This window comes from Microtus ochrogaster, unplaced genomic scaffold (assembly GCF_000317375.1).
Source record: "Microtus ochrogaster isolate Prairie Vole_2 unplaced genomic scaffold, MicOch1.0 UNK5, whole genome shotgun sequence".
Lineage (NCBI taxonomy): Eukaryota > Metazoa > Chordata > Mammalia > Rodentia > Cricetidae > Microtus > Microtus ochrogaster.
In genome coordinates this window covers 4,140,381-4,158,360 of record NW_004949103.1, presented here as the reverse complement: position 1 = coordinate 4,158,360, position 17,980 = coordinate 4,140,381, and the positions used below count along the sequence as shown (strand labels likewise).

At 44.4% G+C, this 17,980-nt stretch overlaps 1 protein-coding gene across 1 annotated transcript in view; it reads right to left on the bottom strand.

Annotated features, from left to right (window-relative positions):
• The window catches only part of Tmem128 (transmembrane protein 128), a 14,543-nt gene extending 3,236 nt beyond the window's left edge, over positions 1 to 11,307 (bottom strand). The window contains exons 1-3 of the mRNA XM_005365964.2: positions 11,179 to 11,307; positions 10,341 to 10,482; positions 7,777 to 7,935 (exon numbers count right to left, since the gene is read on the bottom strand). Of these exons, the coding sequence (XP_005366021.1) occupies positions 7,777 to 7,935; positions 10,341 to 10,482; positions 11,179 to 11,272 (395 nt within the window). The 5' untranslated portion in view covers positions 11,273 to 11,307. The remainder of the gene's footprint in view (positions 1 to 7,776; positions 7,936 to 10,340; positions 10,483 to 11,178) is intronic.
• Between the last annotated feature and the right edge of the window lie 6,673 nt (positions 11,308 to 17,980).

Genomic DNA, 17,980 nt, shown 5'->3' with positions numbered 1-17,980 from the left:
AAAAAAGGTTAAAAAAAAAAGAAAAAAAAGGAAAATCCAAAGTCTTTGTAAAAAAAAAAAAAAACTAAATGGCCAATAGTGAGGGAGAAGATATAGGCAGGATATGCGGGAGAGAAAGCGGAGGAGGAACTTAGGCTCAGTGAGAAAGAAAAGGAGACAACAGGGAGAATGTCAGGAGCCAGCCAGAAAGGGAGGAGACAGTAAAGTAGGGCCTACAAAATGAGAGGAAGGTAAAAAAGCCCCGAGGCGAAATGCAGATGAATAGAAACAGTTCAGTTAAAAGAGCTGGTGGGACAAGCCTCAGCTAAGGATGAACAGCCATGATTAATAATAAGTCTCCATGTCTTTCTTTATTTTGGGGGGGGGATTTGAGACAAGGTTTCTCTGTGTATCTCTGGCTGGCCTGGAACTCACTTTGTAGTCCTGGCTGGCCTGGAACTCACAGAAATCCACCTGCCTCTTCCCTGAGTGCTGGGATTAAAGGCGTGCACCACCACTACCCAGCTCCAAGTCTTTATTTGGGAGGCTGGTTGGCAACCCCAAGAAAAACTGAAACTGTAAAAGGCCCCAATGTGGACCCCAAGTCCACAAAGGGCCTGAGAAAGCTCAAGAAACAAATGGCTACGCTTCCTTTAAGAGGCACTGCTGTACAGCAAACAGCAAGCTAAGTAAAATCGCCTGCCACAGTGCGAGTACCAACTTCCTAGAGCTGGGGCAGTTAAATGTAGCTCTCAGGCAAAAGCAGCTTCCAGTTAAACAAAGCTCTCTGCCAGGCCTGAGGTCTGAAGGCTCGATTCTCACAGACACAAGGAAGGAGTGGAGACAACTGCCAGAGCCGCACAGAAGACGGCCTAGCTGCTGCTTGCCAGTTTGAGGTTTGGCTCACATGGTCAGAGAATGCTAGAGGTGCACAGTGGGGAAAAAACAAAACAACTTTTAAACAGGTTACAGTGTACATAGGTGCTTAAGAAAGAAAGAAAAGAAGTTAAGAGAGTCATGGGAGAAAAAACAGAATAAAAATAATTAAGTAAAGTCTTTAAAGAAAGAGTAAAGTGCTAAGCCATGTAAAGATAGCTTAATACACAGGGCATCTGGATCCTGTACGGTGCTTTATTGACTTTGACTTTTTGAGTCCTAATGAGCAAACAAACTGTTGAGAGACATGGACTGCAAAAGGAATTGCTGAATTAAACTAGTCTAGATACTTTAAGGATATCTCAACTTTAAAATGGAATTCATAGGGGCTGGAGAGATGGCTCAGTGATTAAGAGCATTGCCTGCTCTTCCAAAGGACCGGAGTTCGATTCCCAGCAACCACATGGTGGCTCATAACCATCTGGAAAGAGGTCTGGCGCCCTCTTCTGGCCTTCAGGCATACACACAGACAGAAAAGTGTATACATAATAAATAAATAAATATTTTAAAAAATGCAATTCATAAAATGTATTGCATTGGAGAGAGGTTATGCTTTTGCTTCCACAGGAATTGAAAGGTTGTGGATGCCATCAAAATTAATAGAGACCAGATTTGATTAGGTGAGACCTCCTGAAAATCTTGTCTACAGACATAAAGAAATAAACCTAGAAACAGACAAGTGACGTGGGAACGGCTCATAGAGTGGATGAGACGTGATAAATCTTGTATTATTTACATGCCATCCTTTCACATGGCATGGGTATAGGTTTGGTCATACAATACAAAGAAACTTATAAAGCTGATAGATGCCTTTTACCTGCTCAAACATAAAACAAAAAATCATCTTTGGCTAGCTGTGTAAAACACATAGTCCGTATTTGTATTAATGCAGATATGACTGTTACCTTTGAAAGTTTGTGTGTTTTCAGAGCAAGGTGACCAGACACCAATGAAAATGAGTGGCCCAGGGGATCCAGCCTTTCAGAGTGCCTCTGTTACAGTTTCTTTTGAGTTCTGCTTTCACAACAACTTCAAGGCTGCTGGCTGAGATGGTCCAGCCTCATGGACTATTCTAGCCAGGACTTGAGATAAGCCTTGCACTTTCCCATTACACAGAGACTGGAAAACAAATGTTACTGCTAGTTTTCTTAGGACTTGACCATTATCTCAATTTTCTCAGGGTCCCCTGGGGATGCCATCACCCCCAGACAACAAGAAGCAGTCTAGAGAACACACCCACATTCCCATGAGGAGGGGTGGGTGATCTTTGGTCATTCAGTGGTTTAGGGATGTTTGTCATCATTTAGTGGGGATATAGGAATACAGGATTAAAAAAAAAAAACAACTATTCATCTCAAATATTTTATATTCGTATGGATTTTTGTATATTGACACAAATTTAAGGTTATTTTTGTTATACCATATATGTGTTTCTACTGTTGTTTAAGGTATTGTACCTCTACAGTTTATTTAAAAATGTGTTACAAAGTTCTAGTCCTTGAAAGCTATTATTACAAACTATTTAGGATAATTTAAAAATGTAGATTAGTAGTTTGTCATCCATAACAATCAAGCTTGTAGTCATGTTAGGTATTTTTTCAAAGTTAAACAGATAAATTTTAGATAGATAGGTGATATTCAAACATTTCAGAGACCTACAGAATATGGCATTTAAGATGTTTAATAGCCCAATGTTTTTCATGACAATGAGACACATTAGCTCCTGGCAGCACCAATCTTCTTAATAAAAGGATGATGAGTGTCAAATAACCTCCATATGGAGCTCACTTTCAGTGTGGCAAAGCTAGCCATCTGGGCAAGAAACTGCTCTTGCCTCAACTGTTGAGAGTATACTGTACAAATAGACAAGCAGGACACAAAGGAAAAAGACTGCTAAACTTTGCCAAGGCAAGATGAGATGGTTCTTCAAAATTCCTGCTTAATCCATGGGGCTGTCAGATAGTCTATGATGGGAAACCTCCTTTAGCCAATGACCTTTAAGAAGCTGAACCAGGTTGGGGTGTGACCTTTAGGGTCACCAGCCTGCCCAGCTCTCGCTCTCTTGTTCCTGCACTCCACACATTGAGGTTGGACCCTCGTTTCTGTTCTGTGAGTCTTCCCATTTGCAATAAAGAATAATATTGGAATCTTTTGGAGTTATCTTTGGATTATTTGATTCGCGTTTCCCCCCATTTTTTCACATTCAGCTACAACTATAGGCCTGTAGGCTGAAGATGGATGCTCCAATGTTGCAAAGGAACCTTAAGTGATTGTCCGGACAGCCAACTATTTCTGTCATTTCCATAGTTTGTCAAGTTCCTGTTTACTCAGGTAATAGAATGTCCCTCTCGGATCTCTAATGGAGTTGAAGACAAGACAGTTATAGTTTTCCCTGTTACCAAATTCAGAAAAGAAACTTACATTAAGAGACGTAAAGTTTTAAGGTTGAGAAATACAAAAGCTTAAATTGTTTATCTAAGAAAATGTTTTGAGATCTAAAAAGATAATGTGGGTTTGACAATAGAAGTTAAGATAGAAAGTAAATTGCATATACAACTTTGGGCTTAATTAAGCAAGATAGGATAGGTAATAAAGTATTTTCTCTGAATTTGCCAAAGCAAATGAACTGGATATTGTAAATGTAATTCTTCCTTGATAATTGTTCTTATTGTGTATACTCTTACTATGTTAAACCTAAAACTTTTCTTTTTATTTAGATAGAAAGGGGGGAAATGCTACAGAATATTTGTTTACCTATGCAGAGATGTGTTGCATTTAATTATATAAAGATGTGTTGTTGTTTTACCTTGCCTGCCTAAGGAACATGAGTGGTCTAAGAAAAAGTTAAACAGCTAATAGCGAGGGAGGAGGTATGGGCGGGACTTATGGGCAGAGAGTGTAAGTATCTTTATTTGGGAAGCTGGCTGAGAATTCAAAGACAATTCCAACTACAAGTTAACATGTGGGATGAACCACAAACTCAAAATGGCGGCAGCCTACTTTACCATCTCAGGCATCATCATGAAAAAGAAATGGCGTACACGATGCTATGAAATCTTTACTGCACAAAAAAAAAAAAAACAAAAAACAGTATTCTTGTCAACAAATGAAATAAAACTCTTTAATAAAAAAAAAAAGCAAGCGTTTCAATGACTGAACTGATACGAGCAGACGCTACCAGGGAAACCCATAAAAAATTAAATAAGCTCTTCCATTAGCTATGGGTTTTAATATAAAATCCTGGATAGATATGGAAGTCAAGTAACCACAAGCCATTGGTCTAAAACCAATCTGACATCTCTTGGGATGCTCCCACTACAGGAGACAAAGTAAAACAACCTCGCTGGTTCACCCTCACCACGGAAGGGGTAATACTGACCTCAGTGGCAAGCAGCACAACTACAGCCAAAATTGGGTCAAAGAAAGGGCATTTATGCAGAATATACATATACCTTTACGACTTTTACAAAAAAGCAATCTACAGATTCAACACAATGCCCATCAAAATCCCAGCAAAATTCTTCAAAGACCTCGAAAGAATGGTACTCAACTTCATTTAGAAAAGCAAAAAACCCAGGATAGCCAAAACAATCCTGGGCAATAAAAGAACTTCTGGAGGCATCACAATCCCTGACTTCAAACTCTTCTACAGAGCTACAGTACTGAAAACAGCCTGGTACTGGCATAAGAACAGACAGGAGGACCAGTGGAACCGAATAGAAGACCCGGATATCAATCCACACATCTTCCAACACCTAATATTTGATAAAGAAGCAAAAAATATCAAATGGAAACAAGAAAGCATATTTAACAAGTGGTGCTGGCATAACTGGATATCAACATGTAGAAAAATGAAAATAGAACCATATCTATCACCATGCACAAAACTCAAGTCCAAATAGATCAAAGACCTCAACACACTGAACCTTATAAAAGAGAAAGTGGGAAGTACATTTGAACGCATTGGCACAGGGAACCACTTCCTAAATAGAATGCCATCAGAACAGACACTGAGAGAAACAATTAATAAATGGGACCTCCTGAAACTGAAAAGCTTCTGTAAAGCAAACGACACGATCAACAAGACAAAACGACAGCCTACAGAATGGGAAAAGATCTTCACTAACCCCACATCAGACAGAGGTCTGATCTCCAAAATATACAAAGAACTCAAGAAACTGGACACCAAAAGATCACATAATCCAATTTAAAAAAAAATGGAGCACAGACCTAAACAGAGAACTCTCAACAGAGGAATCTAAAATGGCTGAAAGACACTTAAGGAAATGTTCAACATCCTTAGTCATCAGAGAAATGCAAATCAAAACAACTCTGAGATTCCATCTTACACCTGTAAGAATGGCCAAGATCAAAAACACTGATGACAACTTATGCTGGAGAGGTTGTGGAAAAAAGGGAAAATTTCTGCATTGCTGGTGGGAATGCAAGCTGGTACTGTTGTAATAGGAGCAGCGGCCTACTTTCCCGGCACCCGGCCGCCCGCACGGCTAGCTTTACCTGAAATAATTACACGGAAACTGTATTCTTTTAAACACTGCCTGGCTCATTAGTTCCAGTTTCTTATTGGCTAGCTCTTACATATCGATCTAACCCATTTCTAATAATCTGTGTACCTCCACGAGCTGGCTTACCAGGAAAGATCTTAACCTGCGTCTGTCTAGAGTGGAAGAATCATGGCAACTCACTGACTCAGTTTTTTTCTCCCAGCATTGTTCTGTCTACTCCGCCTACCTAATTTTCTGTCCTATCAGAGGCCAAGCAGTTTCTTTATTACTTAACCAATGAAACAACAGATAGAAAGATGACCCTCCTCCATCACTGGTACAACCCCTTTGGATGTCAGTGTGGCGATTTCTCAGAAAATTAGGAAACAACCTTCCTCAAGACCCAATAATACCATTTTTGGGTATATATCCAAAGGATGCTCAATCGTGCCACAAGGACATGTGCTCAACTATGTTCATAGCAGATTTGTTTGTTTATCACAGCCAGACCTGGAAACAACCTAAATGCCCCTCGATCGAAGAATGATGGATAAGGAAAATGTGGTACATTTACACAATGAAGTACTACACAGCAGAAAAAGTAACGACAGCTTGAATTTTGCAGGAAAATGGATGGAACTAGAAAACATTATTTTGAGTGAGGTAACCCAGACAGATAAAGACAATTATCACATGTACTCACTCATAGGTGGTTTTTAAACATAAAGCAAAGAAAACCAGCTTACAAACCATAATCCCAGAGAACTTAGACAACAATATGGACACTAAGAGAGACTCACATAGATATAACCTACATGGGAAGTAGAAAGTATAAAAAGACAAGATCCCCTGAGTAAATTGGGAGCATGGGGGCCTTGAGGGAGGACTGAAAAGGGGAGGGGGAAAAGGCAGGGAGGGGAGCAGAGAAAAATGTAGAGCCTAATAAATATCATGGGAAAAAAATTTAAAAATAAAAAAAAGACTTTTACAAAAATCAGAATTTATTTTACATAAAGAAAAGTCGAAGAGCTGAAGCTTGGCTTTCTCTAATTGAGAGATACTTTTCTGTAATTTACAGGTTTTTCTTCAGTGAACAAGTATTACTTTTTTTTCCCTAGCCTCTCTTCTTCACCGAGCACCTGTGAACTTACAAAGGTGGATTCACTTGGCACCGTGTGAGCATAAAACTAGCTGTGTGTGCAAGAGGAAATGGGTTGAGCAGCTCTGGCGTGTGCACACTGTGAAAGACTTGTAACCTTGAAAAGGCTACTTCTACTGTGGAACGACAGGCTGCACTATGCCACTAGACACACAGGGAAAAGAGGATGGGTGTCCTTCAAACCTGGGGATCAATAGCTCCAAGATCTTGCAGAGATACAAAATCTCCAAATGTTCCACTGCCTTGTTTAGAGTACCATATCTGCAGATGACGCACACCTTCCCGCACCCTTATGTCATAGCCCTAGGATCCTGAGAGCACCACATGCTCTGAGCTGCTACACGCGTTTCTATGCTGGTTAGAGAACAGAGAGAAGACTGCACGTGCTCAACAGACAGCCTTCACTTTGGGGACAGTGGCTGTTGGAATCCATGGATATGGAACCCGCAGATAAAGACAGAGACAGCTCAATCACTTGGGAAGAGTGTGAGGCTAGTGAAGCTGGAGGTGTGTACACCTGGTTGATGCACACACGTAAGTGCAATGGAGAGCAAGAGTGTTCTTAATGACATCCTTCAAAACAACACAAACTACAAGCAGCCTGGCTGTGTGACTGCACTAGGATTCAGTTACACAGAGGGATGACAAACAGCAGTGAACAACTGCTGGAGAAACACAGGTGACCAGCACCCACTTCATATATGCAGTTAAATGTCAAAGAATGGTGACTGTACAAATCGACTTTTCTAAAGTTCAAAACACAGACAAATAAAACAGTGCTTATTGGATGCAAAAGTCATGGTCACAAAGACGGGCAGTGTTTGCATGTGGCAGGAAGGTTGAGGTGATACTGGCTCCATTCCTTCCTGACCTAAGTGAGATCTGTAGCCGGGTTAAAATCATGATTATTCATTCAGCTGCACTTGGTTTCCCTTTCGTGTGTCTCATCCATCACAACGAAAGACCCTTAATAAAGAAAACACAGAGTATGTTCAGAGGTCACATCTGTATCTAAAGTAACTAAGGCAGATTAAGAGAAAGAAATTAAGAGAGGCGAACCCAAAGAACAGAGTACCTGGGAACCCCCTTTCCCTGGGATACCCTGTTGCTTAATTTAGGTTCTGGGTTACATTCACCATTACCTGACCAAAAAACAATTGGTTTTTACTCACATTCAACTTTTCAACATCCACTCACCAAATTCCTGCTGCAATGAAAGTTGCGGTTGTGATGGGCACCAGCGTCGGGTACTTGACATCATATTCTTCAATCCCACGATACCATTCCAGATAGACTATGCAGTAAAATGCAACTGACAGGCTCACAAACAACAGGGTTCCGCCAAAGAGAAACCAGCTGTGGAGACAAAGGAAAAGAAAGTGCTGACAGCACTGGAGGAAGCAGCCGAGATCTCCACGGCCTTGGTCTGCGGATGTGTGGTCATTCCTTTGCCTCTAAGAGCACTGTATTGAGGTCAACTATGGTTTCAACTTTCTCTCATTCCCAAAGCCCTGCCCCAATGTTTGATATCTACACTGTCTCTGCCACAGAAGGGCATGTGGTCCCAAGCCCCCTACTTACCACTGTGGGTGATCCAAAAAATCATCTGTGTGGAATCTTTTTTAATGGTCACTTGTAGGAAAGTCTAATGAAAGGGCACAAGTGTAAAGCTCTGAAAAGCCTATCTTCCCAGCACAGGCTTATCGGCAGCACTCCCTGGCGTCCTGACATCCTGCATATGCATCTATCTACCCGGCAGCACCATGCAGCCGGTAATGAGCATGCTGCAGCAGAAAATGAGCTTCTGGAATCAGAAATGCCTTCGCCTCCATGCCACACCCACCCTGGGCTTGTCCCGAGTTCTAATTAAGGAAGAAGCGGCTGCTGAAGTGGCAGATTTCTGGTCCTCTCCTCTCTCCCAGAAGGCTCGAAACCAGCTGAGATGTCACTGACAAGAGTTGAGGAAAGAATATGGCTTTGGAGAGTGCTAACAAAGCCTTGGTTGACACTAAATCCCACAGACCAACAGACTTATTCCTAGATTCCAGACCACAATGAAAACCTCTACCCTGTTAGTGTTGCCTTTGCAAAATGAAAGCAAGGAAAACCAGAAGAGTCAGCCTCTTTCAGGAAGAAGACGCCTAAGACAGTGGTGCTGGATTCCAGTTCTTCATCTGCAACTCACAGACAATCACAAGCCCATCAGGGAATGGTGAACACGACGAAAAGATGGGAAGGGAGCTTGGTATTTAAAAAAACACCTCCTCTTAGAAGAGTAAGTGACCTCTTCCCCAGGACTTAAATGAACTCCCTCATGCCTCACAGCCTTGAGAGCTCGTTCCTTCTGCCTGTTTGGTTTCTCCCACAAGCAGTCTATGACCCAAAGCCTTCCTTGAGGACTGTATTCCCAGATTCAGCAAGACCGAATTCCAGTCTCCATCTTTTATGGCCCTACTGTTAAGTCCAGTCACCGCTCTTGGCACTAAACATAGCCCTCATGCGCCAGTTGTGACACAGCCACCATCACCCTCTTTTCTGATATCTGATGGCCTCCAAACTGTTCGCACACGATCCACAACTTCTGCTCTATGGTCGAGACCTGGATGAAGAACAGGGCTCCCAGTCCAGGGTATGAAGGGCTATTTGACAGCAGGACTCAGGCACAATCTCACGACTCCTCCCATTGGCCTTCAAGGCAACTCTGAGTCACAGCCTCTAATCACCCCCTTAACGACTCTGAAACACACCTTTCTCAGGCCACAGCTCTCACTCCTCCTCTAGTCCTCAGGCCTTTTTTCTCCAGCCTTCTGAAGGCACAAGGGACAATTTTAAATCGCATACATTCAAGGTACAATGAGATGGTCTTCTGTATGCAACATCATAAAACGACTGCTAAAAGCAGCTACTTGACACATCTAGCCCATCACATAGCTAACATGATATATACAGGGGTGGCAGGAAGGGGGACATATGAGAGGGCCATGTGAGACAGGAAGAAGACACTTAAGATCTGACATATATTGCATCCCCAGAACTTACCAGAAATGAAAGGTTGCACTCTTTCCCTACGTCTTCATCTTTTCTGTATCAACTGTAGCTGCTCCAACATCACATCTGACAGAAACTAACAATTAACTGGATTTTGATGTGTGTTTCTGTGTGTGTGTGTGTGTGTGTGTGTGTGTGTGTGTGTGTGTTGTATATAGGCTGTGTGTCTGTTGGAAACACTTACCGTTACAAGTATGTCAACATAAGTTGAGTGTTTGCATGTATGTGTGTGTGTGTAGGCCAGAGGTCAACACTGGGTGTCTCACCAGACTTGGAGTTCACTGATTCCGCCAGACTGAGTGGCCAACAAGTCCAGAGATTCCCACTCCACCTACCCAGAACTAGGATTGCAGGCAGACACCACCAAACTGACTTTTTTAAAAAAAATGTATATTCTGGGGATCAAACTCAGGCTGATATACTTGTCAAGCACTTCCAACTCAGCCATCTTGTCATCTTTTAACTATTCTGAGAATCAGCTGACAAACTATAAGATACCTAACATGAAGCAACAAGGTTTTTTTTTGTTGTTGTTGTCTTTTTTCTTTCTTTGGTTATTAGAGACAGGGTCTCACTATGTGGCTTTGGCTGTCCAGGAACTCACTCTGTAGACCAGGTTGACCTTGAACTCAAGAGATTTGCCTGCCTTTGCCTCCCAAGTACTGGGATTAAAGGCATGCACCACTATGCCTGGCGAAACAAGGTTCTCTTACCTATTAGTGTGAAAATTTTCTTTTAAGGTTTTAAAGAAGTCAACATAATAGGTCACAACGATGGATGCCAAAATCCAGAATCCAGAATGAATGTTAAGTCTTGGAAGAGGTTTCTCCTTTTTCCCAACAGCTTTAGAGGTTTCTGCAAAACACAGGAGATTTTGAGCTTTGTGCACCTACAAGCAACAATACATCTGAGTTGTAGTTTGTACTTAAATGATGGCATGCCATACATTGTTCTGCGCTTCCCTCCGAAAACCGCTCACAGGGATGTATAAAAGCCTACCAGGTCTATAAGAGCTAGCTCCAGGACAGGCTTCAAAGCTACAGAGAAAACCCGTCTCGAAGAAAAAAAAAAATGCCTGGTGGCACAGGCCTTTAATCCCAGCACTGGGGGTGGGGTAGGGGAGAGGGGCGGAGACAGGAGGATCTCAGTGATTTCGAGGCCAGCCTGGTCTACAAAGAGAGTTCCAGGACTGCCAGAGCTGTCTCAGGAGACGGGGAGTCTATCTGATATACCAGGCAGAGATACATCTAATCTAAATGTATTTAGCTACATTTCGGCTAGGCATTTCCATCCGTGCCGTGTTACAGGCAAAGTTGAAATGAAGCACTGCACACGTCTTTGTATAGGTTCGGGGATTAATTCTTCAGATTAAGAAACTAGGGTTGGTTTTACTTTTAAAGGATGTAGCCAAACCCCAGTTAAAACGGCTAGCCACAGAAGGCGGAAGCGCAGCTCAGGGGAGGACGCGAGGATTCCAAGACCTGTCGGGCCCTGGACACTGCCTCGCAGTCCTACTTGGTGAACCCTGGACCAGAGCCCGTGGAGCCTCACCTGACGGTCTGGCGTTGCCCTCTGAGTCCAGCCCCGCTTCGGAAGGAAACAGGTAACGCCTCCGGAGCTCCTGCCGAGCCCACCGAGCGTCCATCTCGGCGCCTGCCAGTGCGACGGAAGTGACATCACGCGGCACTTCCGGTATCAGCTCCTAGGGCAGACTCGGAGTCCTGATTGGAACTGTATTCCTTCGCGATTTTAGTTTTCCCAAAAGAATCCGCGCTTTTGCGGTTTTAGTTGGCCTAGAATTTTAAAATGATCCCTGGTCTTAGGAGCAGTGAGTCCCGGGGGTTATTCCGATCTATGGAAGCTCTGGACTACCAAAATTACCCGTGCTTCTAGCTGCGCGGCCCAAGAACATCTAGTTTCCAGCATCTAAACGCAGAAAAATAACCTTTTGTCCAAGCCTGGACTTCCAAACCCCCGTCTCCTGGCTATTCCTGCTCTGTAGTATTTGCCCTGCCCGTCTACGATGGCTTGTAGGCAGTTCCAGGAAGAGCAGGGAGAAGTGACTGAGGTTAAAATGAATTTGTCCCCCAGCTGACCAGAAAGCTGGATGGTGACTGGGTTCCATGCAGTATTCTGAACCCCAACGATAAGATTTTTGTTTTTTCTGACAAATACCTTTAAGGTTGTTTTACAGAAGCAGAGAGTTTCACAAGCTTCCTTGGGCAGTATGCACTCAGAGTCCCAAGTTCCATTTTTATAACCTGGATATAAAAAGAGCATGCAGGCGGACTGTGACTCTGCAGGGTGCTCCCCACCCGGACAAGTGATGACACCTTTGTCTCCAGAGTCCACATCCCCCATATAAATAAACTTGTTTGCTCTGGTTTCTGGGAGTCAGTTTTGGAAGCAATTCCCCGTGTTCCCATTTGGTGCAAATAAGTTTTGCTGCCATAACTACTTGGTGTTCTGTTCCTTTTGACGCCCACCAAGAGGTGAACCCATTGAGTCTGGTGACGCTGACAAACTGGATGACCGTGGGCAAGAAAGGAACCTCTCTGAGACGGTTTGCTTTTCTGCCTCATAGACATTATACCCACCTCTGTATCTGACTTGCTGGGTTTAAGAGAAGCCCACTGGTTTGTGGCTCCTGTGAGCCCTCTTCTCCCTGCTGATGAAGAACAGCCTTGTCTAGACTGTGGGAACCAGACTGCCTTTCCAGCCAATTGCCCCTTCTACCACCCAGTGCCCGTGATCTGCATTTCACTGGATCACGACTTCTTCCTCTATCAATAATCCTATTGTTTATTCTCCTACTCTTTCCCTAGTGAGTCATCAGCTGAGAAATTTTGTGCTTAACCATTCAAGCGTTGATTGCACCTGCTGTTTACTGAGAACTGTCACGCATGAGGCCAGGCTATGGAGACAGTAAGAACTGACCTCGCACTTGAGGTGCCCCTGGTTGAAAAGTGACCCAAGACACAGAAGACAGAAGAAGACTATTAGAAATGTCCAGAAGTGTTTCAGACATCCACCTATTGTTTTCCGACCAGCTACTAGCAGTAAACCATGAGGAAAGCAGTAGACATGTACAGACAGAGACGATGTCAATGCGGTGCCCAACAGAAATGCTGTGTGGGGTGAGGGGTGTGTGGAAGACAGGCGCTGTGTCCTGCCAGGGTGTGTGTGGAAGCCAGAGAAGTGGGCCGACTACAGCGCCACACCCCAGAAGGGAAATCCGAATTAGCCAGTGAGTAGTCTTTAATAGTGTCTATATGTTATGGGGAGTGGTGAGGACATCGTCGAGAAAAGAGTTGAGTTTCTCTGAGTCTTTTTCCTGTTGTTACTTTATTCCTGCACCCTTTGAGGCAGAGAGCAACAGCGGAGCAGATCGTATGGCCGTCCTCAACAATGAGTCCCCATTCCTCGTTGTCTTTTCTCTCCAGGATCCGAAGGAACTAGACTCAGCTCCTCTTTGCTTTCCCTTCTTTTCTCTTGTACAAGGTTGTTAGAAGTCTTGTTAACAGAAAAGTCAGTTTGTCCCATCAACTACAGACTTCTGTTTGTCTCCTGGAAGAAGGGTCACTGCTGGGCCTCCCCCGAAACTGAATATTCCCCGGAGAACCGCAGTCATTCTGGAGTTCCCATAGGTGGTATATTTGGGTCAGGTCAAGTTTCCCCTCTGGTGTTTCCAGAGGCTTTGTATTGAGATGTGAAATCCTTCCAGGATTCCCCACACACACAGGTATTTCTAAGAGCACTGCTTTTACACCATCTCGATGGTACTTAAAAGCTGATTGGAACCAGTCCAATAGGTAATGGCATCGTCGTCGCCGGGGCCCATCTCCCAACTTCTTCAGTGTGCTCACTGTGACACCGTAATTATAGATATGTGATATAGGCTGCAGCCAACAAAGGAATTTTCATTTTCAACGTTGACTACCTGTGGGAGAAAATGAATTTAACTGTGACCCAGTTTGCCCCGTTAGCCATCTAGTTAAGTCCACATGTTTATAGACTGTTGAATCCTGCTCCTTTTCTGTGGGTTCTTGGTCACGGGATTTCAATGTGCCATGTACCAGTCTATTCATCCATGAAGCTGTATACACTCAAGTGGAGATGACTCCATTCTCATAGCGTTACTCCACACCTGTTGTGGCCCTATGCATCCAAATGGTGACGCCATTCTGTACACCTGGATCTGACTTGCCAGCCTGCAACATCTGACACTTGCCTTTATGCATGCTCGTGTGTGTGTGTGTGTGTGTGTGTGTGTGTGTTGATGGTTGAACCCTCGGTTGTGCATTTGCCAGGGAAGTGTTCTAACCGCTTATTTCCAGCCCTCATCCACTTGCTCATTTCTTCCTGGGTTTCCCGGTCTCTGCACTCTAGATCCTCGCCGTTCATGTCATCCTTCCAAGAGTTATGAAGCTCCATTGTCATTCTTCACCTAACCAATTCTCCTTGGTGAGGCTGGAGTGCAAGTAGTCATGTCTTCTTTATCTGGGAAATATTGAGCACGTATCTGGGACTCCACCACCTAATCACAGACAACTCGCCCACCTTTCCCCCTTTCTGCCGTGCTCCTACTCAGTGTTCAGGAAGCTTTCCCTGTCTCAGAGGAGCCTGACCCAGACCAGGCCTCTCGGTCCTGGGAATTGATGCTGAGCCATTGAGAAGGTCTTCTCTGTTACGTTGGTCGCCTGTGAGGTCACTGTGGACCTCAGGAGACTGTGGAGATAGATGGCTTAGTGCTTAAGGGTACTTGCTGTTCTTCCCAGAGCCCCGAGTTCCATTCCCAGCACCCACACCAGGAAGCTCACTGCCAACCACTGTAGCTCTAACTCCAAGGTATCTGATGCCTCTGGTCTCCAAAGGCACCAGCACACAAGAGAATACCACTCACCCTCCCCCGCCCCACACATGCAAATAAAAGCAAATCTCTCAATATGAACTCTGGAGCCTGCGGCCTCACTGGCCATCATTACCGGCTGTGGTAATTTGAATAAGAACGGCCCCATAGAGTTATATATTTGAATGCTTAGTCACCAGGGAGTGGCACTATTTGAGAAGGATTAGACAGATTAGGAGGTGTGGCCGTCCTTATCCATTGCTCAGAGTTTACACATTTTTTTCCCTTAAATTTCCTACCACACACATGTTGATTTATTTGGTTTTTTTGTTGCTGTTGTTGTTGTTGTTGTTGTTGTTGTTTTGAAACAGGGTTTCTCTGTAGTTTTGGAGCCTGTCCTGGAACTCATTCTGTAGACCAGGGTGGCCTCGAACAGAGATTCGCCTGCCTCTGTAACGGCGTAAACGAATGCAGACAGATTGTAAAAATATATATATGTATAGCTTTAATAGACTTACAGAACCACCGTTCCCGCGAAGCAGAAGCAGCAGCTGGGAGCACGCTTGCCAAAATATATATGCAAACATTAGCCCGAGGCGAACACGCCTCGGGGACTTATCCCTACATGTCTCTGCCCCCTAAATGCTGGGATTAAAAGCATGTGTCACCCCCCAGCTCACATGTTAATTTTACGAATGCATGTTTATGCATGTGTTTGTGTGCTGGTGGATACACATTCATGTGCAGGTGCACATGGAAGCCAGAGGAAAACCTCATGTATCATCCTTCAAAACCCTGGCCACTTCTTTGAGACAGGGTCTGCCTTTAGCCTGGAACTCGCCAAGTGAGCAAGGCTAGCTGGCCCATGGATCCCAGAGATCACATCGTCTCCATTTCCCCAGTGCTGGGATTACAGCCTTGTACCACTATCCCGGGCATTTTCCCACGGGTTCTGGTGATCAAACGCAGGTCCTCACATTTGGAAGGCAAGCACCCTACCGTCTGAGTCAGCTCCCACCAAATGCTATTTTGAATGGTGTTGTGGATTTGGATATGAAGTGTTCCCCCCACCAGACTCCTTAGCCCAGACACTGGGTCCCTGGATGCTGAGACTGCTGGGGGGTTGTACAGCCTTGCTGATGAGAGGCGTGACTAATAGGTGTGAATCACTGGGAGGCAGAACCTTTGAGGATTGTGGCCCTGCCCTGCTTTAGGTCTGGTCTCATTCCCTGCTTCCATCTGCTGTCCTAATGTAAGGAACCCTGCTACATAGTCTCCCTGCTGGGACCTTCACCATGCCTTCCCTGCCAGGATGGACTGCAGCCACCAGCCACAGATATCTTCCCTAAGTTTCTATCAGCCATTCCGTCTCAGCAAGGAGAAGAGTAACTAACACAAGCGGTTTCCAGTTCTTACAGCCCTGTGGCCAGACTGATCCACCCCTCTTCTTTCATTGTGCCCCGTAGCTGCCCCGTAGATCAGCAGACAGGCTGTGAGAACTCCAGGAAAACTGAAACAGGCCCAGCTCTTAGTGAAGTGCCTGTCACCTGGAAAGTGCCCAGTAAGTGTTAACATAGATCGTTTCAAAGTCTTTCCTTCTAAGGAGAAAGCATGGTGAAAAATAATGCCCTCACTCATAAGAAAATTAATGAAATGTGTGTAGCTCTTCACATACACATCTGACTATTTCCACAACAAAAGCTGTAGTATTACCACGGCCTAGCAAGGTCAAATACTAGCCTTCTGCAGGTTACCAATTGAAAGGGTTTACTTTACATTCCCACCAGCAGGGGGCAGAAGAAGCCATCGATCTTTAGCATTTCCTCCAACAATGAACTTGATCAGTTTGATAACTATTTCCCAATAGACAGCTTGAGGGAAATTGTGCTTTTAATATGCTTTTCTTTGTCTACATATTTTTCCCGTATTAGTTATTTATACATAAATGTGTAACTTTCTCAGGAGCGTTTCTTCCTTGAGTATTTTCACCATGGATATCTGTGACTATCAGATCTATGTTTCTGATTTTAACCTATCAGTTCGGTCATCTTCACACCCTGCATACCTCCATCCTGCGCTTCACTTCCTACTGCTGTGACAACAGCTTTTGAAGGGTCCAAGTGGAGAAGGGCAGTTGGAGGGCCATGCTTTCTGGGGTGTCACTGACCATTGCCGGCAGCCATCCAGCCGAATTAACGACCATCCCAACACTAAATACTTCATAAGCTTGAAATTGTCCTTCTGAGTAGTGTGCCTTTGCGTCATCCCACTTTCTCCCGCCCGGAACACATAAATCGCCCCTTTGTATGCACTAGCCACCGTGGGGGAGAGGACAGACAGACAGGGACACACAGAGAGACAGAGAGCTTTTTACAACTTTCATTTCAATACATTCATTGTGATTGTTCTGTTTGATTCGTAGTTATTGTTAATGCCTGACTCTGCCTGACATATGCATTGAGTGTTAACATGGGCACTTATTTACAGGAAAACAGAATGTATATGGGCTTCAATGCCACTGCAGCGTTCGGCCTTGCTGGATTCTTAGAGCATCACCCACAGATCAGAGAGCCCCTCACTCTAACACCCGGAGGACAGTCTACATCATACCTGTCACTTGAGTACAGCCATGAGCCTGGTTATTACTTCCCAACAGTTAGTCACTTAACTACCCTGGGAAAAGTTCTTTGACTAACAAGCAGCTATGATAGGCAGTGCCATTCACTCCCAAGGCCAGGCAGCCAGTGGAGAAGAACAGGGCAACCCCCTGGCTGTCTGTTTCAGGTAGACGACAGGTGTTGGTCTCAGCTAACAAGCCTGGCCAGAGAGAGTGCCATTCCTACAGCTACAAGAAAAGAGGCACCGGGGAGCAAGGAGCGGGCTGAGGACTGAGACACCTGATGGGTAGGCAGCCTTAAGTTTGTGTCCTCGGGTGCTCCTGGAGATTCGTGGCCCATCTGGGAGTGCTGGTTCTGTGAAAGGACAGTTTCTGGGGTGAAATTTCCCCATTTGAATTGTAAGCCACTATCACACTAGGGGAGATGAGGTGTACGCTGGTGAAACTGTTTGCACCCCCATCTCTACAGTTAGACTGCTGATACCAGTTTTGCTCACTGGTGTACATGGGGCCAAACAGAATGAATTCATTTTTTTTTCTTTTAGCAGGAAAAAAAAATCTCTGGGGCTGAGGAAGAGACTCCATTGATAGAGTCCCTGCCGTGCAAAGGTGAGACCTGTGTTCGGATCCCAAGCCCATGTATGAGGCTAGATGTGGAGCATGTGCCCATCAACCCAGAGCTGAGGGGAAGGCCTGTGGAGGCCGATAGATGCCTGAAGCTCATTGGCTGGCCAGCCTTGCCAAATCAGTGAGTTTCTGCGTCAGTGAGCAGCTCTGTCTGAAAAAAATAAAAGTAGACAAAATTAAGCAGGCATGAAAAAATTATGGATTGCAACTACTTGGTAATTTTAAAATGTAACTTAAGAGGAAAATTAATTTTATAGGCA